The 14,285-nt window shown below is 47.8% G+C and overlaps 1 protein-coding gene across 2 annotated transcripts in view; it reads right to left on the bottom strand.

Moving 5' to 3' along the window:
• DLGAP2 (DLG associated protein 2) overlaps positions 1-14,285 on the bottom strand; it is a 3,577,612-nt gene that overhangs the window by 590,539 nt on the left and 2,972,788 nt on the right. For both annotated transcript variants that reach the window (XM_069235822.1, XM_069235823.1), the window contains one exon: positions 2,028-2,239. In XM_069235822.1, coding sequence (XP_069091923.1) covers positions 2,028-2,239 — 212 coding nt within the window. The remainder of the gene's footprint in view (positions 1-2,027; positions 2,240-14,285) is intronic.

Here is a 14,285-nt window from a genome sequence, read left to right on the forward strand (position 1 = left end):
TTCCTATGAGGTTTCTGTGCACTCCTAATTCTAAATGTGCATGCTTCAACTGATTCTTCAATTTTCTAGTTATAAATGTCTTGCAAATTGAGACACAGCCCATACACTTCAAGCAGCTACAGGAAATTTCAAAGTTTCCAGGACCCTAATCCTTTTATTTCCACAGAAGGAGCAACCTGGTGCAACTAGTGTAATATAGCTGAGCAGCAAGTGAAAATTTCTGACTGACCACAGACGGTTCTTTGAAGAAAACTACACGTGGTCTGCATGGGCTGAGCTGGATATGCAGTAAGTATTTCAAATTTTGATTTTTACTTCATGCGGTACAAAACATTCTCATGCCAATCCATTACCCCACTTTCCTGTTATACTTCCAAAAGGGTGACTCAGATGTAAGATAAAACATTTGATGTAGCTTAGTATCTTAGCGTGTCAGAGATTGGCATGGGTTCCTTTTTCCTCTTGATACAGTGAATGACAAAATCTTTGTCTCATGCCTGTCTCTTTTGACACAGTAAAACTCTCCTTTTCTGCTGAGCATAGGACCGTGTCCTATATTAACACTGTTTGTGAAACATACATGCAAATAAAGCCAAGATTGACAGAAGTGTAAGAAACACATAGTGCTGTGTGGCAGTGGGGGAAACAGCTTAATTACTGGTATTAAACCTGCCTTCACATAAGGCAATCTAGTCAGCTCAGTGCGTAATAGGTACAAAAATAAGTGTGAGTGCCCTTGTCAGGAGGCCATTGCAGCCTAGCCCACCCATTGTCCCTATGAGTGTTGCTAATGAAAGTACCAACACAAATTCTAACCTGACAATTCAGACTTTCAAAATACATTAATTATTATAGCTTTGGGTGGCAGGTATTTGTCAGTTTTAATGTATATTGAATTATTAAAGAACTAATGTGCTCATCACAAAATTAGACAAACAGTGCCATCATGTGGTGGGCTGTCATAACTGCCAGTGTTGACAACAAGGTGCCAATGCTCAGCACCGGAAAGCACTGGCTCAAATTAATCACTGAGTCATCTATAAAACTCTCTATCTAACTTCAACAACTCATGTGGACATTAAATATGTCCAGTCACCAAAATGTTTCCACTCACATATCAACTTGGGGGTAAACTGTAATCATGGACTCCTTTTGTTTGTGATTAAAAGCAAGCATGCCTCTGACAAGGGCTCAGATATTGTTTGCCTCTCACAAAGTTGAATTTGCAATTGGAAATCCTAAATCCTGAGCCATGGTGTGTGGATTTTCCAGTGACAATGTGTACATATGGTTGAGCAAGAGCTGTGAGTTTGGAAGATTTTCATTAGTTATCGGTTCATGGGAAGAGACATAAAGCGGGGAGGTTAAAGGTGTATCAAGCAGTGGACATGCCTGCAAAACCAACAACCACAGATTTTGTGGATATTTAGAAACATTTTTCAACCTTGGAATTAATTGTGAATCTACTCCTAAAAGGTAGGACTACGTTTTTATTTCCAAGGAGAAACGTATGAAACACTCCAGGTGTAATAGGGACGATACCCTCAAATTATTTCCAGATGGAGGAAAAATGAAACTAAATGTTGCACACGCTAAAGAAAGTATCCTGAATGCTTCCTCCTGTGAAGTGTCCAAACCTCCAGCACTGTGCCGGCTACTTTTAGTGAGGTTAGAAAACATTGGAAATGTGACTTCTCCAAGGTATTCTTGAGGATTTTGTGTGTCCTAGAAACACTGAACAGTGTTTAAATCGCAGAAAGAAACCTAGAATGTTTCGTTTTTCAGGTTTGTAAAAAAACACTTTGTAGACCCGTAACAAATCGATCGATGCTGAGTGTTTGAACACTTCGAAGGCTTTTAGCACTTGAATTAATGTACTTGTGCAGTCTGTGATTTTGGTGAAAGACAAAGACTGTACCAATATTTCATTATTACTATATACATTATTGAAAAAAACCATAGCAGGAAACAATGCATTCCAGGGCTTGCCTGGATCAACACTTTGAGCAAAACATCGAAGATCTTACTTTTGGAGTTCTCCCACAGGCCTGGGCACCAAGGACTTAAGCAGAGGCTCAGGTCGGGCGGACGCCTTTGGTGATGTTTTGGGGCTAGTGTCAGAATCTCCGCTTTCCTCGTCTCCCATGGCTTTGATATAACTCCCGCTCCGCATTCTCCTGCACGGGATCTCCTCATCCTTATTGCCAGCAGGATACCCTCCCCATTCATCTTGAGGCACCTAGCACATTGAGAAAAAAAACATTTTAAAGTTCTTCGTAGCCGTGCATGCCTTCCCACATTCGATTACAGCGAGCACACGATAAATCAGAGAAATAATTCATGGATTATTGTTAAATGCCCAGTTGGTTGATGTTTTTCAGCTGCTAAATTAAAAAAAATATATATTTTATAAGAATACTGCTTCCACCATCTAGCCTGCACTGGTAGAGTACATACAGCAGCCTGTCTTAGAATATGCAAACATGTTAATTGCATGCTGTCTATTTTAATCATAAAAGTAGCTTTACAGTTGCATAAATGCCTTTTACATGAGCAGCCACGAGCCTCTCTCCTAAAAGGCACATTTACAGCTTTTGCAGCTGTTAATTGTGAATAATTAACTAAATGACCCGCTTGCCCAACATGAAGAGAGCCGATATTAAGATTATCTGGCAATCCTTCTTCCTGCACTTCATGTCCTGTTCTGGAAATCATCTAAACAGTGAGTGGCTTTTATGTTATAAATGTAATTTATTTGTAAGTTAGTACCGTGCAACATCAGTATGACGGTTGTGACAAGTAAAATATCACTTCCATCTCCCAGCTCGTTATTTACTTCCCCTTCACATCCGCATTGGGTGCAATTAGTGTGGGCGCCTACCTATAAATCAGCAAATGACATAGTTAACACTACATGGCGTGCATCCGAATGCACAAATTGAAAACTATCTTTGATATACTCAATGGTATTTCACAGTCAGTGGCAGTGCGGTGACGTAGGCAGAGCCCGCCAGTGTGTTCAAACTGTGCTGTGAGAGTGACGCTGCGGCCAAGGCCTGACTGACCACTTGGGAATTGAGGATTTTCCCTGGGCTTCCCATATCTTTAAGCACTCATAACTGTCTCTCTAATAGTAATGGACATCATAAACTTAGTCCGTTTTGAACTATTTCTCTTCTCATAGGATTCAGTAACAGCATATATTTTAATTGTTATATATTGCAACTGAATTTGCTACACCAGGCAGCACCTGCTGGAGAGCCCAAGGTTATTTTACTGTTGGATTTTCGGATTACTATTTTGTGTTCAAGCAAACCACTCCATGCATTCACTCCACATTTCCCTGTGGAAGAGTAAATTAATAGGAGTTAGGAGTTTTTATTGTAAGGGATAGTGCAGATGTTTGGTGGAGTTAATAGGTGAGCCTGAGGAGATTAGGGGCCGTATTACAAATGCCACAAGCTGTAATGGAACTTGTAATACGGCGGACGGGATATCCGTCACATTTGGGACAACATAATCCCCTCCGCCAAGGGCGTAATCAGGCCACAGGTGTTGTTAGGCTGCAGGAGTATGACTTTTAAAATAGGAGGGGTTGTGATCTTGGAAATGAGTAATGAGGAAATTGCAGAAATACATTAAAAGCGATGTAAGTGACCTGGAGAAGAGGGTGCCCAGAGAGAGAGAAAACAAATGAATAGGATGGGAAAGGGGCAACTGAAGGAAAAGGGAGAAGTAACAATTAAAAAAATCACGTAAAATTAAATGATCAGCTGCTTATGCTGGATTTAATGAGTAAAAAGGCCATCCGGCGAATTGAGGATGCAAGACTCTTGACAGGAACAACATTATTTGCAAGTAAAGATAATGTTATACTTTGTATGCATTAGAGTCGGGCGAACAGTCTGTGTGATGTTAGGCTACCACTCAACCACCACTTCAGAAAGGTCAACTGGTCAGCTCATGAGTTGGAGGCTTAAAATAATGGCTGGGCGGAAAGAAGATTCTGGTAATGCTAGAATGGATGTCTACTCGTTTAGCACATCCTATTTATTGTAAAGCAAAGCTGTATCCATTTTGGATGCCTCTGGTTTGAAATGGCACAAGATGGAGAGTGAGTGCACCTTCCTCAGACAGTGGAACAGTATTGTCTGCAGCCCTGTGGATGATGGGCCGAGTACCAGACACTGAAATTCAATGAAAACAATGATAGGAGAGGCTGCCGATTACACTTCCTAAAGCACTACATTTTGGTAGATGGTAGGGGTAAAGGGTGGAACACCTGTTTCTGTTGGGCAAGGTGCTACGGAGTCTAAGGGGAGGCCCAGCCTTTTGTGTTCCTTGATCACATTTTTAGTTGGGCTGATGTCAGCCAGTGCCAAACCACTCACCTGTTTGTGCCTTTGATGTTGGTGATGCAAGTTGCAGACTAACCTGCTATAAGGGGCCTCACTACACAAAGGCAGTGTCTGTAGAGCAGCCTGGAAAGGACATTTGATAGGAGAACCATTCCAAACTAGTTCTGCTGCTTGTAGACTTTGGAAACATTATCACTCTTGTTTTAAGGCAGTCCCAGACTGTGTTATAACCAGCAGTCGTATAACCCAATACTTGAAAAGGTTATCTGAAAAGCAGTAATGGAGGATGGAGAATGGTACCATGTAGGATACAAAATGCACTGCTGCAGTACTAATAAACGAACAGCAGAGTACACTGAGTGAAAATGGGATGTATACAGCAGGAAAACCATAAAAAAATTAGACGTCCTCCACAATAGGTACAGGAGGTAACACACCGCGAACAGAGATAAGATCACCTCTACATCGAGGACACAACATGTAAACACACTTTAAAAAAAAAAAAACAACAGCATTACAATTCAGGCCAGATCAGTTTGTTTATGTCTCTGTGCCTGTAAAAAAAACGCTTAGTTTCTGATGCAATGAAAAAGCCCTGGGGCATCTATTCCCGATTCTGTTTACAATCATAATTGCTCCTATTCAGATGAGTTCTTTCTGTGTTTTTCTGAGCTCCTTGAAGCTGGAAGTGTGGGCTTCTTCCACGTTGAGTTGAATGTGCGATTAAGCACAACAACTTGGAGAGTAACACTTACTGAATAACAGGTTATACATTTTGTTTCCGTGTACCTCAAATGAAGAAGAGCCTTGTACGTGCCTGCTCCCTGCACCTCACATGCTGCCTTATGATTGTTTTCCCGTGTACCTCACATCACTGTCATCTATTTGTTTCCTGTATCTCACACGAATAGCATCATCTCTACTTGTCTTTGTACCTCACATGCACAGGTCATATATGCCTGCTACTTGCACCTCATATGTAAAGTCGGGGTGCCTGCAAATCACATTGTCATGCAAGTTTTTCCCTGCATCTTACATGTACAGCATCATGTCCCCTTCCACCTCACGTACCATGCGTCATGAGTGCCTGCCCCTTATGTGCAGCGTCATATGCGCCCCCTCAATGCACCCCATACATACAGTGTCAGTTTACCTCCTGCACCTCACATAGCTTTGTGACACTCTTCCCCTGCACCTCAAATACAGAGCTCCCTCTCCCTGCTCTTTAACGGCACCTCAAGCGCTCAGTTCCTGTGTCTGCCTGTTTCTAGCACCGTACGTGAAGAGCGGCATGACTGCCTGCTCCCTGCTCCCAGCTCCCTGAACCTCAAATTACAGCTCTATGATCCACTGCGCCTCACCCGCATACCGTGTCTGGCCCGCATCTGATAAACTTAGCTCTAAGTTTACCTTTCCCCCGACCGCTTTCTCCATAAATGCCTGAGGTGGTTCCCCACACATTAAATGTGCAGCCCTCAGTCCTTTTTTGATCTCTTTATAGAATACACAGCCGCTTGTCCGTCCTGCCTCTGCACCTCACAAGCACAGATCACAAAGACAGGTACTGCACTTTCTTTTCCATGACATTTTTAAGTGCCTACTGTGTATCTCCTAAACAAATTATTTAAAGACACAAACACGTTTTGGATAAATATTTCACTGTGTACTGAGGCACATCCTGTAGTCTAATGTTTCAGAAGTGCTCCTTTAGCATCACATGTAAATAGGAACACATTTATTCAAAAGATTTGACACACAGTATATAGCAAGATACACTATTTAGAATATTTTTTTTTCTAAAATATACTTTCGAAGAAACTTGTGAAATGCCACTGTAGAGGGAAAAGTTCATTCTCCACCCTCATGTTGCAATTTGTGTTTGGTTTCCAGTCTAACTCTGAGTATTGTTAAAAATTGGGTCTCTGGCTGACAGTCAGTTTGCACTCTGTCCAAGCAGGGACCCTCATTCTAGTCAGGGTAAGGGCGATAGTGTAAAGTATTTGTACCAACACACACAGTAACACAGTGAAAACACTACAAAATGGACAAAACACCAGTTGAGGAAAATAGCAAAAATTTATCAAAATCAAAAAAGGCCAAAATTACAAAAATCCAACATACACAAACAAAGTTATACATTTTCGAAGATTAAACTTGAATATAGCGCTTAAAAACACAAATACTTTAATTTGCTGTGATCACGGCATCTTGAAGGAGTAGTTTCCATCAATCCGATGCCAATGACACCGGTCACGGAGTCTCACAGACCCCAGGTACAGTACCTTATGAAAATGAGGAAACAAGCCAGTGCAAGTAGTCGGGGATCGAGGTGCCGCTGAATCCGGTTCGGCGTCAGTTCCGGTGCTGTGGAGCAAAGGAGCAAAGGTGTCAGTGTGAGGTGTTGGGTCCTTGCTGCAGAGCTGTGGAGATGAGGTGACATCGGTGTGAAGCGTCGGTCCTTACACTTCCGGTGGGGTTGATGTCCAGTGGTCAAGACACGATGGGGCAACCTCATGGGGTCGCAGTCACTCCATGAGGCTGCAGGTGCCACTGCGGAGTCGGATGTCATGAACATCAGTGACACAGCACTTCAGGACTCACAAAGTTGTTGGCTTCAGCAAGGCTGCTGCGGCACGAGGCATGCAATGTTGGTCGGGGTCATTGCACTCCAGTGGAGATCACGCCTTCATTTGCAGGCTGCATCGTAGAATATGGCAGCAGTGTCAGTCCGGGCATTGTCCGAAGTCGGTGCACTTGTATTTTCTTGTTTTTTCACCAGATTCTCCATTCAAGGGCCCAGGGACTGGATTAGGCACCACTTTGCAAGGTAGGAGTCTCAGAAAGAAAGTCCAGGTTCTGACAGAGGAAGACTTTGATGGCCCTGAGACTTTAGAACAGGGGGCAAGCTCCGTCCAAGCCCCTGGAGAAACTTCACAAGCAGGATACACTGCAAAGTTCAGTCTTTTTCCCTCTCTAAGCGAGAAGCAGAAACTGCAGGCCAACCCAACAAAGCACATACAGCAAAGGGGCAGTACTCCTCCTTTAGCTCTTCAGTTCTTCTCCTTGGCAGAGGTTCCTCTTGATACTAGAAGTGTTCTAAAAGTCTGGGGTTTTGAGTCCACTACTTATACCCTTTTCACTCTTTGAAGTAGGCAAACTTCAAAGGAAAGTCTCTGTGGTTGACAAAATCCTGCTTGCCCAGACGTGGCCACAGAAAATACCAAGGGGTTGGAGACTGCATTGTGAGAAGACAGGCACAGCCCTTTTAGGTATAAGTGTCATCTCCTCCCTCCCCACTCTAGCCCAGGAGACTCATCAAGATATGCAGGCTACACCGCTGCTCACTTTATGTCACTGTCTGGAGGGAATTCACAACAGCCCAACTGTCAGTCTGACCTAGACATGGAATACACAAGCAGGCAGAGGCACAGAATGGTTAAGCAAAAAATGCCCACTTTCTGAAAACCTATACCTAAAAAGCAACTGTTAAAATTGTCCACAACGAATACAGCTTGAAGAGGAATGCTAAATCAGTATTTATTAATATTAATAATTTATATATCTGAAGACATCTCAGCCATCCACTCAACACCAGCACCGGTCAAATCCCCTTCGAATACTAACATTCTTAATGGAAATCAGCCGAGCCTGAGTTCCACAATAGAGTTTCAGCATTACCCAATATGTTTCTAATTATAGTGTCAACATATATATAGCACATCTCCCTCTCATAAACACAACTTACTTCAGTTTTGATATCTTACTTTGTATCTCATAGACATTCCTATATAATTGTATAAATTGGAACAAATTAATTCCTTTACACTAGACTTTTGAAAATATTCACTCTAACCTATAGGGGGTCATTACAACTCTGGCGGACGGTGTTAAAGCGGCGGTAAGACCGCAAACAGGCCGGTGGTCTTACCCCAGCTTATTATGCATGGTCATCCGCCGGTTCTCCGTTCCGCCCGCCGGGCTGGAGACCTGGGTCTCCAGCCCGGCGTCCGTCACTATACCGCGGCGGTATTTTGACCCGGCTTACCGCCGCGGTTTTCCAGCGGTCTGAACCGCCATGAAAACCATGGCGGTAAGCACTATCAGTGCCAGGGAATTCCTTCCCTGGCACTGATAGTGGTGTACCCCACCCCCCACCCCCACCTGACCCCCTCCCTTACACCCCCCACCACCCCTGCCACCCCCCAAAGGTGCCAGGGCCCCCCTCCCCACCCCGACCCCCAACATCACATCACTCACTCACACACGACACGCACGCAGGCACCACCTACATACTTACACGCACACACGCCGACATACATGCCTACACAGTCATACACGCACACCCACATTCAAACATACACGCACACATCCATACAGACATACCCACAGACATACACGCACTCACACACCCCTTCTACAGACACACACGCACACCCCCATGCACGCACACAACACACAACGCCCCCCCACCCACCTCCCTTCACGGACGATCGACTTACCTGGTCCGACGATCCTCCGGGAGGGGACAGGAGCCATGGGGGCAGCTCCGCCGACACCACACCGCCAACAGAACACCGTCACGGTGAAGCACAGGATGAGATTCGCTGGGCGGTGTTCTGTTGGCGTGGCGGTGGAGGTGGAGCAACCTCCACTTCCCCACCTCCCTCCAGTATGGCTGTTGGCGGCTCTCCGTCGGAACAAGGACGGCGGGCTGCCAACGGTCATAATACGCCGAACGGAAGACCGCCACCACTGGCGGTCTTCAGCACGGCGGTACCTCGGCGGTCTTGCGAAAAGACCGCCGAGGTTGGAATGACCCCCCTAGTCTTCTATGAAAACATTCACTTTAAAGTACAGGCCCTCATTATGAACATGGTGGTGAACACCGCACCGCCAGCGATCGCGGTAACAACCGCCAATCAGACGTGTGGTCCAAACCGTCAAATAATGAACCAACTGAACCACAGGCATCCTGAAAACCACTCACTGCCAGCAGAGGAATGGCGACAACGACGGCAGAGCCCGCCCACATGCCGATGGAAAGGCCCTACCCGCCCATCAAATAATGAAGCACTAGACCGCCGTAAGTTCCGGGGCGGGAATCACCACCACACAAAGCCAGGTGGAAACAAACCAAATATAAGGAAACACTCACCGGAGGCTCACACAACACGCCAAAGCAGACATGGATAAAGAGTTGCAGATCATGCCAGCCCTGCTCCTTGCCATATACCTCCATGACTGAGACCACCGACGAAGACGACAACGGTATGTACCGCAACCTACTAAACAAGGGAAGAAAGGGCACAGTTACATACCCCCCCAATCCACCCACCCTGCAACGCTCCCACAACCCTTCACAGCAGCACAAGCCATACACCCCCCAGCAAGAGGTACTTACCCGACACAAGGCAAATCCAACCTGCCCAAAGTACATACATGTGCCCAACACCCTCAAACAATGAAACGAGAGACCACGGATCCAGAGTGTGCCTTAAACAACACAGGCCACACATTAACCTTTATTCTGCTCACTGAGCAACAGAAGTGCACATAAGGCCAATGGCCAGTCCATAGGTAAAGAAGTCCGAAGGGCCACAAAGGCCACAACTTGACTCCCACAAGTGCATCGGTACTCCATCTTATAGGGGCAACAATGGGGCATCCAGGCACCTCAGGGAACAGGGGTAGGGAGTGGTGGAGGTGGGGACTTATGACTGGGGGGGGGCATAGATTTCTGTTAGGAAGGTGGAGGGGGCTTAGGTGTTGTGACAGCAGCTGGTGGAGCGTACTTGTCCTGGGATGCAGCAGATGTTCCTGGGTCAGCACGTGGCCTCTTCCTCACAGGGGAGGTAGCACGGGAATGGGAAGGGCGGACGGGGCGGGCTGAGAAGTGGGAGGAGTGCACATTGCAAGGAGGTGAGCACATCTAGGGACGAGACGGGGTGGGCCATTGGGTTCTAATAGGTCAACACGGGATAGGAAAAGTTTCTTAGGTGCACTTGGGGTGGACCTGGAGGAAGGCATGGGAGTAGAGGTAGAGGGAGTGGTTGTGACAGGTGTAGGTGCACGTGACATGGGTACAGGTGACTGGACAGTATGCTGAGGTGTGGTGGATGTGTGATGGGTGGGTGTTTTGGTGCGTCTGAGTGTCTTTGGAGGAGAGGGGGTGGAAACAGTGGGACAAGACAGGCTGCCAGTGAAAATGGATGTTGTCTGGGTGTCTGCAAGTCTGGTGAGTGTGCTGCATGTGTCAACTAAAGTTGTTGTGGTGAGTGCAGGTGTGGTGTCTGGGGTGCATGAATGAATGTGTGCTATTGTGGTGACTACAGGAATAGGGTCAGCAACATGGAATGAGGGTGCAATGCCTGTGGGTGTGCATGTACAGGGGACAGACAGGGAGGCGGAAGTGGTGGACACACTGGGGGAAGTGGATGTTGGTGTGGGTGCATGTGTATGTTGGCTGTGTGTATGCTTGTGGTGGGAGGTGTGGTGCTTGTGTTTTGAAGTGTGCTTCTTGTGTGTTGAGGTGTGTGCCTGCATGTCAGAATGTGTGCTTTGGACGTGTGAAGGGAGTGGGGTGCTGGAACAGATAGAGGTGGTTGAAGGGGGTACGGAATGACCAGGGACAGTGGCTGCCGTCAAAGAGGCGGCCAGAGCCTGAAAAGATCTCTGTAGGCCAGACACCACACTGTGAAAGCCTTCCAGATAGGCATTGGTCTGCTGCACCTCTGATGCTAGCCCCTGGATGGCATTGACGTTGGTTGTCTGCCCTACACAGATGGTTCTCAGGAGGTCAACAGTCTCCTCCGTGAGGGCAGCAGGGCTGACTGGGGCAGGGGATGAGGTGCTTGGGGCAAAGGAGACGCCCACCCTTCTGGGTGAGCGCGGGCACGGGCAACTCGGTGTGGAGCAACTGGGAGGGCGGTGATGGTATGGGGCAGCGGAAGATGACACAGTAGGGGTGGGCCCACTAGGGTCCGCCACCACCAAGGAGCTCCCATCAGAGGAGGTATTGGAGTCACTACCTCCAGTGGTAATTCCCTCCCCCGTGGTACTCCCCTCGCCCTCCAGCCCACTGGTCCCCTTGGCCTCAGACGACTCTGCCTCCAAAGATCCATGGGCTGCTGCCTCCCCACTCACCGGTGCCTCAGCTCCCTCGCCAGATGATGCTGATGTACACAGACAACACAAGAGAACAGGCATGGGGAGACAAAACAGGAGAGACACTTTTAAATAGCTGAATGGAGGTACATCAGTGGTTCACACATACACCCACTCTGAAAATATTCCACCAGGCAGCACCTACCACTATACACATGGCTATGCTCCTGACTAGTGGCCAGAACCCTGTTCTACAGCCATTCCCCACAGAACTTAAGGACCTGACGTACTGCAGACTTGACTTTTAGACCCCTACTCCCCACGGGGGCCATTATGTAGATGGACATCAGTCAGAGTCCCTGCCACTAGAGAGCATAAATACAAACGCACACACACACACATCCAGGAAGGAGCCAAAATATGGTACATGTACTCACCCCCTTGTGACTGGGGTGCAACCTTCAAGCACCCATCCAGGTACGGGTACGCCACCGCCAGGATGCGTTGCATCAGTGCCCGACGGTCACCCCTGCCTCGTTGGGAGGACTTCCCCAACTGGGCCTCACAGATCTTCCTTGCCCAGTGCCGCAGGTCCTCCCACCTCTTCCTGCAGTGGGTGCCCTGCTGGTTGTAGACCCTTAGGGTCCACACCTCCTTGGTGATGGCATGCCAAAGTCCCCTCTTCTGGTGGGCACTTACCTATAAGGGACACACAGAAAAAGTGACACTGAGGTTAGACAATGGGCAATAATATACAGCTGGCTATACGTCCACTCTGGGATGGACATTTCAAACAGCCTAACAGCACACACACATGCAGCATGTCAGGAACTCTGGACTATACAGTGTGACACGTGCGCACATGTTTGCAGCCATCAACCACCATTACACACATCCATGCCCCCAATCCTCCTACTCACCTGTACCTCTGGCCGACTGTAGGGCTTGGCTTACAGGGGCAGGACCCCATCCACGAGCTTCTCCAATTCCTAGTTGGTGAAGGCCAGGGCCCTTTCCCAGGCAACATGTGACATTTCCATGACCAGAGGCAGGACACAGCAGTACACTCAGTGGAGTCACTGCATGCACGAGATCAGGGAGTCAAGTGAAGTTGGGGTGACGAGTTTGCATACGCACAGCAGCGGTGTGCACAGTCACCACCGACGGAGATCATGATACGCTAAGAATGCCCATTGACAACCATGTTAACCAATGAATGTGCGCACGGCGGTAAACACCGCCTTACACTATTACGTCAACCGCAAGCGTTATGAGGTCACTTCCACCACAACACTTCTGGCTTACAGGGGGCAGACATGTTGGCCTTAACCACGCAGTTGTAAAACCCTCATCAGTGCAATGCAGGCCCTATTGTCCCCTAAACACCCATAGGCATGAAACAATATACATTACCTCACCTGAGCAGTCCTGATATATCATTGTAGTCATGTTGCTGTAATGTCACACACACTAAACATTTGCTTCATCGACAATCATGCCAGCAGTGCTGAATGAGAAACAATGTGAGGAATTCTATCCCCCTCTTGCAGGAGGAGGGTGCTGTATATCCAGACCAGCTTCCTCAGAGAGGGGATGAGAGTGATGGTGATAATGAGGAGGGGGAGGATGTAAATTCTAGGACCCAACTGATTCAACATGTGGTGCATTTCCTGCTACTCAGATGATAATAAATGAGTTATAATACAGTGGCATCCATACTTCACTTTGTTTAAACTTAACAACAGTGGACATTGTAATAGGTGAACTGGTGTTTTATTTGGTGCAGGGGTTAAATTGTGCAGATTACAGTGATGGGAGTGGGCTACTGGTGGTTGTACAATATGGCAACATGGTCGCAGCATGGCAACATGGTCCCACTGGGTCTAACCCTCTGTGCCTGTGTTCCCTGCACAGGTCTGGTGGTACCACTTGTACTGGGGCCATCGTCTTCCTGCCTGTGGGTAGGGGTTGACTGTGGCATCTGTCCATGTGTTCCACCAGTCTGTGGCCTGGATACACAGGTGTGGGGACGGTTGCCCTGGGCTGATGTTGTTGGCTGGGTGGTAGGGGTGTCAGTGGTGTCCTGGGTGGGGCTGTTGGAAGATGACAGTCCAGGACTGTGTGAGGGGCCAGGGTGATCGTCAATGTCCAGGGTTCCATCCCCAGTGTCCTGGGGGGGTGCCTCTGTCTCCCTGTGGGACCCTGCCACTCCTTGTCCTGTCCGTCAGGGTGGCATGGGTGGTGGTGCCTGTTGGGGGGAATGGACATGTGTGTTACAATTGCATGATCAGATGGGGTGCACAGGACTAGGCAGGTTTGTGCAGGTTTTCACACATTGGGGCCATGCAGGGTGCTTTTGTGAGGTTAGCATTGCATTTTGCTTTGGATATGGAGGTGTATTGTGGGTGCTTTAGGCCATTGTTATTCCTTGTTGGGGTGGGTGGCTGTGCACAGGGGAAGGGATGTGGGCCTGTTAGTGGGTTTGTGGGCATGCAGGGGGACAGGATGTAGTGATTGTGGCCTGGGTGGGGTAGTGGTCCTGGTGGCTCTTGGAGGGGTGGGGTGGTGCATGCATTACAGGTGTGATGGATATGGGGTACATGTAGACGACTTGCCCAAGTCCATTCCTCCAGTGAGTCCAGTGAGTTCCTCAGGTTGCAGGATGGCCAGTAACTTTTCCTCCCAGTCAGTGTAGTCAGGTGGTGTTGGTGGAGGTCCTCCCCCAGTCTTCTGGACTGCAATGTAGTGCCTGTATGCCATGGACCTGACCTTCCCACGCAGGTCGTTCCATCTCTTGCGGATGTCGTCCTTGGTGCTTGGATG

Source organism: Pleurodeles waltl, chromosome 5, assembly GCF_031143425.1.
Source record: "Pleurodeles waltl isolate 20211129_DDA chromosome 5, aPleWal1.hap1.20221129, whole genome shotgun sequence".
Classification (NCBI taxonomy): Eukaryota; Metazoa; Chordata; class Amphibia; order Caudata; family Salamandridae; genus Pleurodeles; species Pleurodeles waltl.